Raw genomic sequence first — 17473 nt, forward strand, 5'->3', positions numbered from 1 at the left:
CAATTGTTTATACAGTATTATAGTGGGGAAAATTAATGTAAGGGGGGGTCCACAATAGTTAATAACTGCATTCATAATAACTGCACAGTTTATGATGTGAACTATATTCTATTGGGGGAGGGGAACCCAAGTTGCTATAGTTTCACACTTTTATTGTATTATCTGTTGAACAGCATGCATGTAAGAGTTTCCATAGAAATACCCAATATGGTATTTCGATATTAAATGTGATACAAGCCAGGTTAATAACAAATGTGGAATTCTACCTAGTATTATCAGCATTTCAAATAAAGCAGAAAAAATGTAAACATATTAAAACACCCATCCTGAGGTATATTATAATCTACAGTTTTTTCACCCTGCTTCAGCAGCATGTGGGGCCTTACCCTCTTGCCAAGCTGCATCAATCAACTATCCTTTCCCAAAGTTGAAATGCAATACTCTGCTACATTAACAAAACTAACATTTGCTCTTTCTTCAAAGTCTTGTCTTCAGCTAATGCTTGTTCTAATGAATCAGTGAAATATTAACCATGGAAGACTGCATTGACAAAAAAGTAACAGTAACTAAGTAAGATACTCTATTCTTATTCTAATTCACATGTTTTAGAGAAAACTTTTAGTAAGATAGAAGTTTATGTTTGTTTTGCGAGTTCTATACTGGTATGCTAGCCTTAGTCTCAGAATTCAGTAGAATGCATATGCTGTGCTTTTGACTATTAAATGTAAAAATCTGTGGGAAATTATAATATACCCAAAGAAGCTAGGTGGGTGCCAAGGTGTACAGAATCACAGTCATTTCAGAGAAACAATGTATGTAAAGCATTTGATATACATCTGCAAAACATTATATTCCTTTGATTTCGAGTAAAAGCTGTCTGCTTTCAGAGACAAACAATCAATAATAAAAATATTAAAAGTTACCAAGCCTTGGGAAAGACTGCAAAGGTTTAGGGATATAGGCCCTCAATGAAATCTGCACATTAATATTCTCTGAAAGGGTATGGACAATGGGGTTGGTCTAGAAGAGAAGGCAGGGAGAAAGAAATGAAAGCCAAAAATCTTCCTTATGATGAATGAGTGAACTGGCAATAAAGAGCCCGAAGCAAGAAACCAGAAGGCAATAGTCATTCATCTCAGCCTTTCTGAGTACTTGAAGCACTGTTCATATATTATTTCAGTAAAGCTTACAAGAAACCTGCAAAGCAGGTCAGAATTATTCATTTTCTACAATGTGCCCCCCCCCCAGTTGCCACTTGCTTCTCAAATTAAGAAACAAAGTAAGACAAATTTATACTGTCTATTGAATTCCTCCTTTTACAGTCATGGATAAAGCTCTTTAAAGCGATTACGAAATCAATGCATTGTGGCAAGTTACCCTAAATTTATGTGTAATAAACTACAAATTTGGGCAGCTTTTGATAATTAGATTGCATGTAGAAATATTACATGTTTAGAAATATTGCTATATAATTTAATTGGATGGTATCCAAAGCTCCAATTCTGCTAACACAAGAGACTTGTACAGTCATACCTCATGTTACAGACGCTTCAGGTTACGTGTTTTCGGGTTGTGGACTGCGGGAAAACCGGAAGTACCAGAACAGGTTACTTCTGGGTTTCGCCACTCGCGCACAGGTGCAGCGCTTCAGGATGCGAACGCTGCGGGTTGCGGACGCGCCTCCGTCACGGATTACGTCCGCAACCCGAGGTTCCACTGTACTAGTGGAATGGAATGTCCCCTTTCTCTCCTCTCATCTGCAGCCCCCTCAAAATCAGCTCCAAAGGATTGGGGACTCTCTGGAGAAGTTCCTGGGGCGCATGAGAGGAAACTGAAGTGATCGCTTTGGTTGTACCAATTGCTTTTGCAGAGTAATACACAAAATAATAACATATACTGCCACAAATCACTGTACAGTTAGAACACAATATAAAAAAGAGTTGAAAACAACTTTACATTACAGAATATACATCTGAAGTGTCCAAAGCCAGGGTAAAAAGATGCACCTTCAGCATTTCCTGAAAGGTGCATAATGAAGGCCCTGGATGCATCTCTGTAGGAGATGCATCAACTTAGGGGCTGCCACAGAAAACACCATCCCCCAGGCCACCGCCCACAGAGATTCTGATGGCGGTGGAACAACCAAGAGGGCTCCCTCCACCAATCTCAGCACTTGGGAGGGCCTTTAGGGAAGTAGGTCATCTTTCAGGTATTTGGGGCCTCAGTTGTTTAGGGCTTTAAACTCTAACAGAAGCACCTTGAATTGGGCCCAGAAATGAACTGGCAAGCAGTGCAGCTGTTTCAAAACGGGACATCTGAAGGAAACCCAAGCCAGTAATCTGGCCATTGTATTTTGGACCAATTGAAGTTTCCAAGTTGTTTTCAAAGGCAGCCTCATTTAGAGCACATTACAATAATCCAATCCAGACCATGGAATACAATGGCTATGTCATCTCTGTCAAACAGTAGCTAATGAAATAGCTGTAGCTGAAGAAAGGAACTCTTGGCCACTAAGGCCATCTGAGCCTCCAGTGATAGTGTTGAATCTAGGAGCACCCACAAAGTGTGGACCTGCTGCTTCCAGGGGAGTGCAATCTCATCCAGGGCAGGTGGCCTCCCCACCTCCCAGGCATGAAGCCACATAACACCTCTGTCTTTTCTGACTGATAAACTATATGCATGAAAACTTATTTCCAATTATTCTGGGCAGTAGATTTGAGAATGTTTAATACATGTATTTACAAAAAGCATGGATGGTGGGTGACATTTTAAAAGGCACCTCTAACTTCTCTCACAAAAAAATCCTTACAACTCATTTTATTTGGATACAAATTTATGCACATTTAACTACAACAGTAATCTGCTAGTATTCCATCATCTATTTGTCAACACCAATCTTAGTATGACTATCCCGCTGCTGTCCACCAATCCCTCCAAAATTACTACTGAGTAATGACTGCACATTTGTTGCCAGATTAAGTATCTAGCAGCAAAAAAAGCAGCCCACAAGTTCAGCTCTTGGCTTCTGGGGCTCGATATTTAGGCTTTCTTTCAAACCAGCAAAAGCTGCAGCAATGTGTTTCAGGTCAAAGCAGAAAGTTAAGTTGCTCATCCCCTGCACATACAGCCTTGAAGGAGATGACTGTAGCTTGCTGCATTCATCCTGAGGTCACGCATGTCTTTGCAATGGCATTGGGCAGAAGACGAAGGCAAGGTCTTCACTCTGATCCTTGACGAGACCCAATGCTATTTTCCAGGGCTCTAAGGATGCATCAGGAGGCCTGGTCTCACTTGCAAAGAGGCTCATGGACGTGGTTTCCCCAACCGATTTTACATCGTTCCTAGGGCCATTTGTTCTTTCCTAATTTGTAACACACATGCATAATACTTAAATATCCTTGACATCAGTTGTTTAAATTTCTTACAGATAATGGCTGTGACCCAAGAGATTATGCCACTTGGCTGTTTAGCAGAAGCAAGAAAACTGGGACACTGCACCCACTTCTAATTGTTTGAATATCTATAGACAGGATTTCAACTCTGTTTATCAGGCTATACATGCATAGACTCAGTAGCTTGATAAGGAAAAGGAATTCTAGATACAGGCATCATGCATATATATAAAATTCCTATCCAGCAAAGAATATGCATAGGGATGGTTTCTCTGCAAACATAAACTGGACTGGCCAGTGTGATAAGAAGGGTGGGTCTCTGTTGTTCTCTCATCTCTGCTAGTATCAAGGAGGAGAGTGGCAAGGCAGCACAGAGCTCAGTGTGATGCGGGTGCAGCAGTGGTGCCCATGTGACACTGTGCCCATACAATGCTAAACTCCTTGTTGCCTTACCTCTCACCTTCTCCCTGTTAGTACCAGCAGTGACACAAGTTGTTGAGAAGATGGGAGAGCAACACAGACCCACTCACCCTGATAGCTGCTGCTGGGTAAGGCATTATTGTAAAGTAAAGCATGATTAAAATTCCATTGATATCAAGGGGACCAAAGAACTCAGTGTGATCCTATGCATATTTACTCAAACTTAAGCCCTACTGGGACGCGGGTGGTGTTGTGGATTAAACTACAGAGCCTAGGACTGGCCGATCAGAAGGTCGGCGGTCCGAATCCATTGCTCGGTCCCTGTTCCTGCCAACCTAGCAGTTCGAAAGCAGGTCAAAGTGCAAGTAGATAAGTAGGTACCGCTCTGGCGGGAAGGTAAACGGCGTTTTCGTGCGCTGCTCTGGTTCGCCAGAAGCGGCTTAGTCATGCTGGCCACATGACCCGGAAGCTGTACGCCGGCTCCCTCGGCCTATAGAGCAAGATGAGCACCGCAACCCCAGTCGGCCACGACTGGACCTAATGGTCAGGGGTCCCTTTACCTTTAAGCCCTACTGCATTCAATTAGACAGAGTTCTTGGTAACTGTGCTTAGGACTACAGCCCTGGTTGCAAACATGCAACTATTTGAAAAGTAGCAGATACTACCTGAATGAAAAAGAGCTTTTTTAACGAGTAAAACAGGAGGACAGATTCCCATGAAATATCAAGCAAAACAAGAAAACATATAGAAAACAAACTTTTTAAACCTTAAGAGTTAAAATGTAGTAAAATGGCAAACAGTAAACTATTCAGTCATTTCCAACCGTATTGTTATGGTAAATTTTGGCAGCAAGAGGGAAAGTATTCCTTGAAACTTATTTCCTGCTGCAGGAAGCCACAGTGTACACCATTGCTTTTGTGACTGCCAAAGCCAAACACAAAGCCTTCAAGTTAAATCAGCTAAACATCAATGCGTACAATATACAGGAGACATATGCCAAAGACATTTTTGAATGGTGGTTTTATGCCAGCTACAGTTCTTTGCACTGTCGCACTAGTTTCCACTTGTGAGAAAATGTTATTTATATCAAATCAGTTATCATTAAATAAGAGATTTGTTTTTAGGTGTCTGCTAGTGACTTCCAGGGTTACTTTATATTAATACCAATGTTGGCGCTCCCATCAGTTAATGTATCTGGTAGCGCAGCACAATGGATTCAGTTGAAGCCCCAATCGTATTGGGCTGATTTGGGCAGAACCAGGCTAGTCAGATGGAAGACAGCCCCAGATGGGCATCCCATGTGATCTGGGGGCATGGCGGTAGGGGAAAAGAGTAAAATAAGTTTTCCTACACATGCCTCTTCCGCAGGGGAGCACACATGTACAGTCAAATTGAGCAGGACTAAGACATTTGCTCCCCAGCTGGAAGCAGACCCCAGGAGGATTGGATCTTCCAGAGGATTCAGTCCTGAAGGCAGCCGGGGTCTGCTCTGCCAGTGTCTTGCACACATGGAACACACTGGGAAAACAGCACCCAGCCCAAGAACAGGAGGAATTAAAGTGGTGTTCTTCAGATGTGTTGAAATTCAACCCCCATCATTCTGAACCATTGGCCATGCCGACTGTGGCTGAGGGAAATTGGGAGTCAAAGGACACCATGTTAGCTAATACTAAAAGGATTGTGAAAGGTGGTAACTTAAGCTTCTCTATTTGTCGCTGCAGTACAATTCCAATCAGTCCCTGCCAAGATGGCCAATGGTCAAGAATAATAGGAGTTGTAGCCTAGAAGGCAACACATTCCCCATCCTTAGTGTAACTTTTGCAATAAAAAATAAACCTGGGATAAGGTATTGGTCCCACAATACTGGTGTAAAATAAACTTACCTAATGAATAAACAGAAGATGTTTCCCCTTAACTCAATGAAGGGCTACTGATAAATCTATCTCAATAGATGAAGATTCCACATGGTAAAAAAAAAGGATGGAATATGTTAAATAGCAACAAAGCTGAAGAGGGAGATTTTTTTTTAAATGTGCTAAGATTTTAGAGAATAATTTTAAGAAGAAAGAAACCCACACCCATTCTCACAAAGCACTTCAAGAGCTGTGGTAAAAATTTGTCATAGATAAAACCTTGTGAAGGACATCAGAGAACCCACAAGTATTTATGGAATGAACCACAAGCTGTATACAGAAGTTAACAAATGTCTCATTACAACAAGGATATGGTTACCTTAGTAACAGAAGCATAGCCTTCACATTATATTCAACTTAAAATTCCACCATAATTAAAAGAAAGAAAATAATCTGTTTTAAATATTACTAGAGAATACTTTCCAAACAAACAAAACATTTGTTGAAACCAAATACAATGTAAATTATATTTACTCACAAGCCATTAATAAAGAATGGTAACAGTAAGCTTTCTGAAGCTTTTCTGAATTATTTTACAGTAACACTGTTTACCACAACCAAGGATTTTATATGTCAATGTTAAACATATATGGCAGCAAAGTATCCTTGAAATGACTGTTCAAAAACATATTTTTGAAATCAGCAGGAAGAGCCCAAGGGACAATGAAACGTTTTGTGGAAAGTCAACTATCTGCCCAACTGGAATTTGATTTAAATACAAATACAATCGCATGCTAACGGGCAACATCAGCAAAATGCACACTAGGGCATTTTACTGCTTTGGTCCAAAAAAGAATGCATGTCAGGCTAAAGCTTGGCATACAGGAGAAAAGACCTGAAATCATATAATTTAATTACCAGTAGAAAACTGCTCTTCCAAATCCTGAAGACTAGTTCTCAGATCCAAATCACAAGAGTCTGGAAAATTTTTAGAAAACAGCTCTCCACATTTTCATAGATTTATTAATATCATGAAGCTACTTAGTTATGACAGTGCTCCGGTGTAATATCTTCCCCAAAGAGGCGGTTTTAGGATAGCACAACTGGTTCAGCTGCACTGGGTGCCGTGCTGCTGGGGGCGGGGGGCACAACAGTGCTGTAAAACAGAGCATGAGAGGCAAGGGGCACCGGATTTTAGTGTTGCATAGGCCACTGCTGAAATTTGAGAGCCAAAAGTTTGCCACTATTCCCAAATATGTTTTTCCACCCTGATACCTATGGTTATGCACCTAAGAAATAATCTCCCTAGACCAGGCTTCCTCAACCTCGGCCCTCCAGATGTTTTTGGCCTACAATTCCCATGATCCCTAGTGTCAGGGAACTGCCATCGGAGGAACAGGTGGTGGAGGGGCTCAGGGAGGCTGGAAGAGATTCAACAGCTGAAGCAGGAACCAGCAGGGGGAGGAGTGGATCTCTGAGGGAATGCGAGCAGGCGGGAGGGCTCAGAGACACTTCCAGCGAGAACAGTGGGGAGGTATCTGAAGTTCCCATAGGGAGACCCACGCCTCGCTGGAAACTGTCACGCCGTGAGTCCAGAAGACGTGTTTCCGTTAAGGAACTTTTATGCTGGAAACGATTCCGAAAACAACCACTGTCGGAATCTGCAAGTGATTAGAGCAGACATGTCTGAGGAGCTCTGTCACAGACAGAGGTTTGTGGAGTTGCACAAACTCTGAGGGACTACGATTTTACGCACAAGCAGCTCATCATCCCATCACACCTAGCTAGCAGGACCAGTGGTCAGGGATGATGGGAACTGTAGTCTCAAAACATCTGGAGGGTCGAGGCTGAGGAAGCCTGCCCTAGACCATGATGAACCCAGACTTCATTTTCTAGTGCTCTGTACGAATCTTTTTTTCCTGTCAAGCATACAAAAACAGTATGATGTTGTGAATATCAAGGTTCAGCAGCAAAACCATAGAGGCTGCAGAAAACTTGAGTAAATGATCCGACATGTTAAATATGGATTTAATTGTGATTAATACTAACAGTGCTTGTGCACAAGGGAGACTCACATTAGCTGCTAAATTGAACCAGGCACACTACCACCAGGCAGGATTTCCAACCTAAGTAAAGTTAAGGGGAGCCTCATCTTGCAGTACAGATTCTTCTACCAGCCATTAAGGATAAAGTAGCCTCCATGAACACCAGTCATGATGTAACAGGAGGGGAAAAGGGCAGCTCAATGTACTTAAATGGTAACATGCCTGCTGCTTTTAGACAAGGTAAAATACGTGCTTCGAAATTCAAATAAGACAATCTAGTGGGATATTCTTCCAACTTCATGTTTTCAGTCCTCTTTCAACGACATTAAGCTGAGAATTTGGTTCCCTACAAACTGCTTCCATATTCTAACAAACTTCAAGTATTCTCACAAAGGAAACGGCTTATTAATAGTTAAGGATGAGCAGCTGGATGCACGCAGGTCAACACCTCAAAGGTTTTCATCTAGCCTCCAGTATATCCTCTGATCCCAACAATAACACCCCATGTATACCATGTTACACACCCTGACCACATTTTATCATATGGAGACCCAGGGAAGGAGCTGTTTTAATCACCATCGTGCATGATACGTACATTGAGCTGTTGTTGAACATTGTTAAGAATGTATTTGGGCCAAAATAGACTAGTAAGATTACTGTCTGGAAATACAGAATGTCTCTTACTGTCTGGAAATACAGAATGTCTCTTAAAACAGCAATATCAGCTTCTATACTGCTTCTGAACACAATTCGTTGTTAACAGTCAAAAACCTGAATGGCTTGCCCCAAAAGAGATTCCTTTATTTCATATGAACTTCACAAAGATCTTCCTGAGAAGCTTTCCCCTGTTTTTTATGCCTTTGGAAGTAAGGCAGGTATGAACCAGGAATTGGGTCTTTTCTGTTGTGGCACCCCAGCTCTCTGGACTCTCCTCTGCCTGGTGCAGAGTCTGGCATCTTTTTGACACCTGAGTAAAGTCCTTTTTATTTGCCCAGACCTCCTAGATCTGTGACTTGTTAGCTTTTATCCACAACTCTATTTGGTAAATACTGCTGTTTTATGTTTGTTTGTCTGTTTTGTTTTTAATTGTGCATTATGTTTTTGCACCTTGTTGTAAACTATCCTGGGAGAATTTTGGGGCACCAAAGAATAGTACAATAAATATTCAAACAAGCAACTAAGAAAATGTTCATCTGCCTGTTTCAGACGAAAATACATTTAGTTCTTGTTTCTTGGCTTCTATGGAACCAAGTTCTGTGCAGCCCTTCAGCTTTTCATCTGATAGAAATACGCCCCAGTGAAAAACTGGATGTCAAGTACAGTGGTGCCTCGCAAGACAAAATTAATCCGTTCCACGAGTCTCTTCATCTTGCGGTTTTTTTAATCTTGCGAAGCACGGCTATTAGCAGCTTAGCGGCTATTAGTGGCTTAGCGGCTATTAACGGCTTAGCGGCTTTAAGAAAAAGGAAACAAACTCGCAAGAACTCGCAAGACGTTTCGTCTTGCGAAGCAAGCCCATAGGGAAATTTGTCTTGTGGAACGACTCAAAAAAGGAAAACTCTTTCGTCTTGCGCGTTTTTCGTCTTGCGAGGCATTCATCTTGCGAGGTACCACTGTACAGCTGTAAGTGATTGCTGTATCCAAGTAAGAATGATAAACTGTGTTAACTGAGAGACAATAACGCAGAGATGGAAATTTGTAGCCCTGTAGATGTTACTGGACTCCAGCTCCTAACTCCCTCAGCCAGCATAGCCAATTGTCAGGGATAATCTATATAATCCAGCAATGTCTGAGGCGCACGTTCCCCATCCCCTGCCACAAATACACAAATGCATGAAGCCATCTAGTATTCTTTACCGAAAGGTTATAGAATTTCATACCACAATGCAGCACTATAATCATGTATCGAGGGCTGCTTCACACATTACACACTGAAATTCACATGTAACTAGGTCTTTTAAAAATAAATTAAGCTTGAACTGATGAAGGAAGTTAGTCTATAATGCTTCCATCCCCAAAATACACACTGTACCTCTGAACAGTACACAGTATAAAATACCCTACGTAGTGTTTTGATTACAATAGTACTATCATAACCTCAGTTTCCAGAGAGGTATCTTAAGATTTCACAAGAGTCTTTGTACAACCTCACAGCTTTCACAGTACAGTGGTACCTTGGGTTAAGTACTTAATTCGTTCCGGAGGTCCGTACTTAACCTGAAACTGTTCTTAACCTGAAGCACCACTTTAGCTAATGGGGCCTCCTGCTGCTGCCGCGCCGCTGGAACACGATTTCTGTTCTCATCCTGAAGCAAAGTTCTTAATCCAAGGTACTATTTCTGGGTTAGCAGAGTCTGTAACCTGAAGCGTATGTAACTCGAGGTACCACTGTACCAAAAGCCATGCGTCCCAAACACTTTTGCCAAACAGGACATTCACAGAATACCTCACTCAGACACACATTTTGCCCTACCCTGGCACACCTTTCTCAAGCACATTAAGGTATATTGGGGAGACATGCACTTCTGGTACCCTGGGTGTTTATTCTTACTTTCTCAGCTGTAAGCTTCCCAGAAAACCTTTCAATCTTATCACTCCATCTAATCTTCGTTTTCCTAAAGAAGATGACACAATTGCTTTCTTGGTGTGCTTGCATGCTCAAGGAAAACATTCCTGATTTTTATGGGTCTATTTCCAAGTCAAACCCATGACACCACTTCATATATCACATTTTCCTGAATATGTGAAAATGGTATTCAGAGGCAAACCCACCTTTATGTGCACTATGACAAAGTTTCTCCCCCCACCCCACCCCCTTGGATAGAAACTGGTAAGTTGCAAGGAGCCTGAACGAGTTGAGGAATTCCTATGCTTGACAAAGTAATATCTGTCATTTTTAAAGCCGTAAAACATTTTACTGCTGGGAAAGGATTTTGATGTTTGTAACATACTTCTATTGAAGTACAGTTCGAAGTACTTTTCAAACAAAAAAAAATGCCACATCTGAGAAACAGACCAACAGGAAGCATAAGACACTTGTTCATCTGTATTTCTGTGACTTTTCTCACTTGGTATTATTTGCAACTATACTTTCATGTTTCTCAGCAGTGCCAACTCTACTAAGAATCATATATTATTTTTATCATGTTGATTACATATGTTCTCCAGTTTTGCTGCCTACATATGATTAGTGTGGTTTGCAGAAAGTCAGTGACACAATCCAGAGCACGACATTCACACAAAGAATGTGTTTACTGTGAAACTTTGCCTTAGAAGTTTGCTTTCTTTCACAGCTTTGATCCACATGACATCAACAGTCCAACATTTTGAATGTCTGCTAACCATTTAACATTATGAAAATCACTTTCACACTAGGCAGCTACTGAGAGAGAAGGTATTTGCAAAAAAAGAGAGATCCCTTTCCTGACTGATTTTTTTTTCTTGCAGGGGTGGGGGAGCCCTTAAGATCATGATAACGTAACTGAAAATTAATTTATTGTTCATCAGTGCTTCATAGACTGTTGAAGTGTCTGAAAAAATATGAAAGCAGGCCCGATAATTCAGTAATCAATGTAAAAAAGGAAAATTCTAATCAAAAAGGTTTTCATCAGAATACATGTTTTACTGGATAACTTTTATTCCAGCCCTGTGATGATGTTTAAACTGTGTAATTAAGAAGGGGCTCAGGATCATGCAAGTTTACTTTACCTGCCAGTTCTTTGTGTATTCAACTTTATTTTTGCATGTGAGCTTATATATGCAGAACCCAACATGCATTGCTCAAACTACATGAACACTATGTCTTGAATACAAAATCAAGAGTACAGATTGTGCTGACAGAGCTCGGGCACACTGGGCTAGGCAAATACTATTTGATGTACAATGTGCAGGCAAGGGTAAAACAATGCAATCCCAGTCGTCAACCATGCATGCCAGATCAATGATTTCATATCTTCTCTCTCAAGATATTATCTTGTTTTGATTTTTAAAAACATTTCTGGATTTTTCAAACATTTTCCTCATTCTAATTTGTCAAATAAAAAACACTTACTGGTAAATGTCTTTCCTCAGCACAGCTCTGCTAAGAGGATTGTCAGCCTGAGGAGCCATCGACACAGAGCCAATTTTAAGAACCAAAGTATCTTCCTTATTCGTCTTATTATCTGCAATTGAAGTAGGAAACAAACAACATTTGTGTATACATACAGAGCCAGATGTATTAATTAAGGTATTTCCAATCCAATGAGTGAGGTGACTTTTCAGTGGAGCAACCATATTATTATGATCATTATTAGTATTATTATTAACTTCTGCAATGAATACTGGTAAACCAATTAATACCACACAAAATAGACAGATAGACAGGCAGACAGGCAGGCAGATAGACAGATATACTTCCCCTGCCCATCCCATTCATGCTATTTTGGCTGATGTAGCTTCCCTCATTCCTAACGCCATCAGGATAACATGAGAATATATTTAAATTGACTAGTACTGACTAGTGAAATGCCTGTACAGTGGTACCTCGGGTTAAGTACTTAATTCATTCTGGAGGTCCGTTCTTAACCTGAAACTGTTCTTAACCTGAAGCACCACTTTAGCTAATGGGGCCTCCTGCTGCGCCACCGGAGCACGATTTCTGTTCTTATCCTGAAGCAAAGTTCTTAACCTGAAGCACTATTTCTGGGTTAGCAGAGTCTGTAACCTGAAGTGTATGTAACCTGAAGCGTATGTAACCTGAGGTACCACTGTAATTATTATAAGTGCAATGTCCCTGGGGATATTACAGAAATGTGTGTGTTTATGTATCTGTTTCTGACAGAGAGACAGAGAGAGAAAAGGGAGAATGAATGCTTCTTCGTGCATCTTTGGTTTTGCGTATACTGTATGTTTAAAGCGTATGACTTCCCCAAAAGAATAATGGGAACTGTAGTGAAAGGTGCTGGGAACTGTAACTCTGTGGGGGGTGAACTACAGTTCCTATGATTTGACAATATTTTTCTCCAATGGTGTCCTAATCGACAGTCTATATACTTTCCCCCACAAAGCTTAATGGGAAACAAAGAAGTATTTCCCTATTGGCAAAGCTATGCCCTAAGTCCTTATTCGTGGACTAGCTGCTGGAAGAATGGAAAGGAATGTTGGGTATTGACATATGAAAGCTTACTGATTACCTAATAAGTGTTTAATTGTTTTTTAGAGATCTTAACAGTTCTAGGTAAAGGTAAAGGTAAAAGTACCGCTGCCCGTACGGGCCAGTCGTGTCCGACTCTAGGGTTGTGCGCTCATCTCACTTAAGAGGCCGGGGGCCAGCGCTGTCTGCAGACACTTCCGGGTCACGTGGCCAGCGTGACGAAGCTGCTCTGGCAAGCCAGCACCAGCGCAGCAAACGAAAACGCCGTTTACCTTCCCGCTATAAAGCGGTACCTATTTATCTACTTGCACTTAGGGGTGCTTTCGAACTGCTAGGTGGGCAGGAGCTGGGACCGAAAGATGGGAGCTCACCCCGCCGCGGGGATTCGAACCGCCGACCATACGATCGGCAAGTCCTAGGTGCTGAGGTTTTACCCACAGTGCCACCCGCATCCCTTAACAGTTTTAGCTCTTATTAAATATTGTGCCTATGCCATCATTGCAGTTACTTTTAACACAGCTACTAAAAAATACAAGGTATACTGTGAAGAAATAAAGAAGTGAACATGTATTTCAGTACAGAGACCTGCACTCTGTATCTGGTAACATTTCTTTTTGCCCATGAAGGATTTTATGACATTTTAGAAGCTGACAATGACATCCGATATATATACATGCAGTTGGGCCTAGTGTTCTCCACAAGCCTATGCTTTGAGGATGTACGTAAGCTTTCAATCCCTTTTCCCCATCTGTGGCCACCCAGTGAGATATCGCAGACAACTTGTTTTGAAAGCTAAGCTTTCAGCTACAGATGCTAAGAGTGTGGTGAGTGCTAAGTACTTTACTAAATAACACGTTGCTTGATGTGGAAAGAACAAGCAAACTTCACATGCAGCTCAGAAGACTCATGTGTATGTGTGTTGTGTATATAAAAGCTGGCTTCTGCAACACCACTGAGATGCGTCCAGGGTGAGTCAGACAGTCATACTGAGGCTATGATTAACAATCTGGACACACAGCTAATGAATAAACCAAGGCAGGGGTGTGGGTGTGTCAGGCAATGCTATCAAATACTTATGAAATACATCAAAAATCATTAAGGAACTGCACTGAAGATAAGGTATAATAAACTATTTGGGGAAATAGGGTTGGGAGGCCATGGTTATGTGGGAAGTTAAGTGGACAAAGCATTTGTATTTTAATCAGGCTAAATAGATACTCATTTTTTTTTCCAGTTACAAATACTTTGGTAGATGTCTAAGCTAAACTCAAGAACATTTTTCTTTTTAAACTACAGGACATTTATGCTATCAAATTTACACAACTTCTAAATCATCAAACTTAGCTTCTTAGTGGTGCTGATTTGACTCCTGGGGCTCCCTCTAATTCATCTGTAGACTTTTAAAGTAAGTCTGTTAAATAAATGTAGCTCTAAGCATCATATTCATGCATGCTTTCACTGATGATCAAATAAAGTATCATTCAGCAACACCCAAATGAACTAACATTGCTACAGCTTTTGTGAAGAAGCATGTGCAGAATGATAATCCTATGAACAGCATTTTAAAAAAAATCTTCCTGTAGTATGTAGCCCAACAATAGGCAAACTGACTAATTTGGGCTTTGAGAGTAGGAACACAAAGCAAATCTATATGAATTTTGAATATCACTGTATATCAATGAAGTGGACATCTGTCTGTTTGTCTGCCTCCCACCACAAAATAGGCATTAGCACACTTGTCACATTTAACAAACGAGTCTGACATGATTTCCTTTTTGGGAAATTTCAAATGGAATTTCCATTTAGGATCTTTTGCTCTGTGTGAAGCCACTTTCAAGATCACGGGAAACTACTCTAGATCAAAACGCAATTAATTGATTTGTCCAAAAAGCACCAATTATTAATTACTTAGAAGAAAACAATTTTACCCACACAGAAGACTAAGCAAATCCTTGGAAGAAGATGGAGAAAACAAGCTAGTCTTCTAGGTCCCTAACAGAAACGGGGTTAGGGAAACAGAAACGGGGTTACCTATATTCTCTGTAGGTAATAGAGCTGGCAAGGGGGAGACGGCTAGAAGACGAGGGACAACAGATCCTATCTATTACTGACTACTGGCTGTGCTGAAATTGGAGTCTAGCAACTTCTGGAGGGCCACAAGTTTCCTATTAGAATGCTTGTGTTCCATCAAGACAGGAAGTGAAAAGGCAGGTGGCTGCCAGGTAAAATAATGAGAAGTAGGCAGAACTCAAAATGGTATAAAGTGGGATGGAGTGCCTTCCTGTTACTTTTCAATGGCCATGACTGAGCGAATTTGAAACGAAGCCATCTAACTAGCTTTCTTCTCCCACTTCAATCTCTGACAATAAAAAACTTCCTGGAGCAATCAAGACATATCCCTGGGAAGGGGAGGGATAGTTGAGCACTCTAGAAAGCAATTGTACAGTGGAACCTTGGCTGTCAAACGTAATCTGTTCCGGAAGACCATTCAACTTCCAAAACATTCGACAGCTGAGGCGCAAAGGGCTGCCGGCAATTTCAATGGTGAAAATTGAGAAACGCGCCTCAGAAGCCGTTCAACTTCCAAGGCGTGTTTGAAAACGGAAGCAATTACTTCTGGGTTTTCGGCATTCAGGTTCCGAAACGTTCGGCTTCTGAGACGCTTGAAAACTGAAGTTCCACTGTACATTCTTTAACAACTGCTTGTATCTTTATGCATGCCTGAAACTCGTATGTTATGTAGAATACAGAGGGCAAATTGAGGTTTACTGCCCATTATTATGTCAAAACCTTAGATTTAATTAAGCATACTAGATATAGACAGTGTATGAATCCACTTCAACCACTGATTTGACACAGTAGAGCTGAGTACTGAACGAAAGGCCAAAAATATACACATATAACAAAAGCACAGTAGTCATTTGCCACAAGTGTTTCCCTGGAAAGGTTAATTAGAGGAAACCTGGAGAGGTCACTGCAGAGGTAGCTACCCTGAGCTGACATGTATTCTATGACCGGAAAGGCAGGCAAGGCTTTTTTTGGACTTCTAAAGGATTTTCTCTAAAATTTGCAAATCAGTAAAACTGGAGAACAAGCCAATGAGGACCCTTCATAGATATATAGTGGAGACAGCATTTTCATGAACAACAGTATCCAAGAAAAATATTTTTATTGTATTAATATAAGGTGGAGAATATAGTACCTTCAATATTGTGCTGCAATTCCTCCATTTTGGGGGAAAAGATTCTGATTACGCCAGTATTGATATAAATAAGCGGCAAGTTCCGAGATGTGAGAATATGAGTCCTCATAGGTTGGCCTGGTGATTTTCTTTTCTCTTTTTGGCTTCTTGGCAGTTTTGCCTGAAATATACTTGCAATTGCATTGAGAAAAGGAAAACAGAGGACAACATCAAATGCCTGAGCCGAGAGAAGAATCTCATGAAGGAAATGAGGAGAACCATCAGTGAAACTTTCAGATACTTTATGCAAAGTTCTTCGCTCATTTCTTGAAATCAATTTGTGACGGACATTTTTTGTAACTGCCTTTGTGTAAGTCAGTGACAGAAATCCATGTTGCTGATGAGAACCATCCAAAAGTTTTGCAGTTGCCTGTATCAGGAAATAGAAATTGTGAGAAATAAGTAATCCATTTGCACTGTGTAAAAATTAGGAGAACATTTGTCAAACAACCCTTTCATTTTTTATTTCTTTTCAGCTATACACTTCCCTGAACATCAGATGAAAAGGTCTCTGTGAATATGTAGTACATGTTAACTACCATGGCTACTCTTAGAACTGATTCAAATACAAATATACATACAATTGATATTTTAAAATGCATTTGTTTCAGATCAGGGTATGCTGACTTTGACATCTTTCTGTTCAGATGCAATGAACTATAGCAAGCTTCAGGCTCACATGCCTCATTGACCTCATTTGTGTGCAAGAGCAGAATGAAAGTTTCCCCTTTTAGTTTTCAATATACAGCTGTTTTCTATTACATCCAAATTCTGAAAACTATGGTTTAATCTTGATTTGCCAACAAGCCACAGTTAAAATAAACTGGACTTGGAAGTATGGAGGTATTCAAAACCAAGAATGGAAGCTTTGATTTCCCCTTTGCACACAAAGAAGGAGGCAGAGCTCACTACAAGTCACTGTCATAGCATTTTGTCTGAACCAGACCTTCTGAATGAAGATTTGACCTAATATTCATTATGTTCCTACTAGTTTGAAAAGACAAATGTGAAAAATGCATCTATTTTGGTGCAAAACAGAGTAGTGCTAATCTTACTGGAAATGACAATGGTGGGAAATTTGACTTTCCGTGCTTGCAGAGAACCAAAATCCCACCAAAGCCAATAGCAGAATAGTCAACGAATTGACTCTATGAGGTCTAATCCAAATTTCTGCAGGAACCCCCATTCATTTCAATAACAGTGGAATTTCCATTCATACAATGGAAATGAGAATGTGCAACCCTTTGTGTGCAATCAATGGGGAAATCCTTGTTTAAACAGGAGCTTTGCAAATAGAATAATGTTCCTGTACGTTCAATGAATTTGGACATGTTCTTTTTATGTTCTACTAAGACACATGTATCTCGGCCCAATTAGCTAATAGCACA

The 17473-nt window shown here is 40.7% G+C and overlaps 1 protein-coding gene across 9 annotated transcripts in view; it reads right to left on the reverse strand.

The window, feature by feature from the left end:
- VPS13B (vacuolar protein sorting 13 homolog B) overlaps positions 1–17473 on the reverse strand; it is an 883035-nt gene that overhangs the window by 634725 nt on the left and 230837 nt on the right. For 6 of the 9 annotated variants that reach the window (XM_083517129.1, XM_083517132.1, XM_083517130.1 and 3 more), the window contains exons 29-30: positions 16047–16455; positions 11762–11873 (exon numbers count right to left, since the gene is read on the reverse strand). The exons of 2 other annotated variants lie outside the window; for them this stretch is intronic. In XM_083517129.1, coding sequence (XP_083373255.1) covers positions 11762–11873; positions 16047–16455 — 521 coding nt within the window. Of the gene's footprint in view, positions 1–11761; positions 11874–16046; positions 16456–17473 lie in introns of those variants that run through there. One more of the 9 variants, XR_014529194.1, reaches the window with a different exon arrangement.

Source organism: Podarcis liolepis (assembly GCF_965112155.1).
Source record: "Podarcis liolepis genome assembly, chromosome: 8".
In the NCBI taxonomy this organism is placed as follows: Eukaryota; Metazoa; Chordata; class Lepidosauria; order Squamata; family Lacertidae; genus Podarcis; species Podarcis liolepis.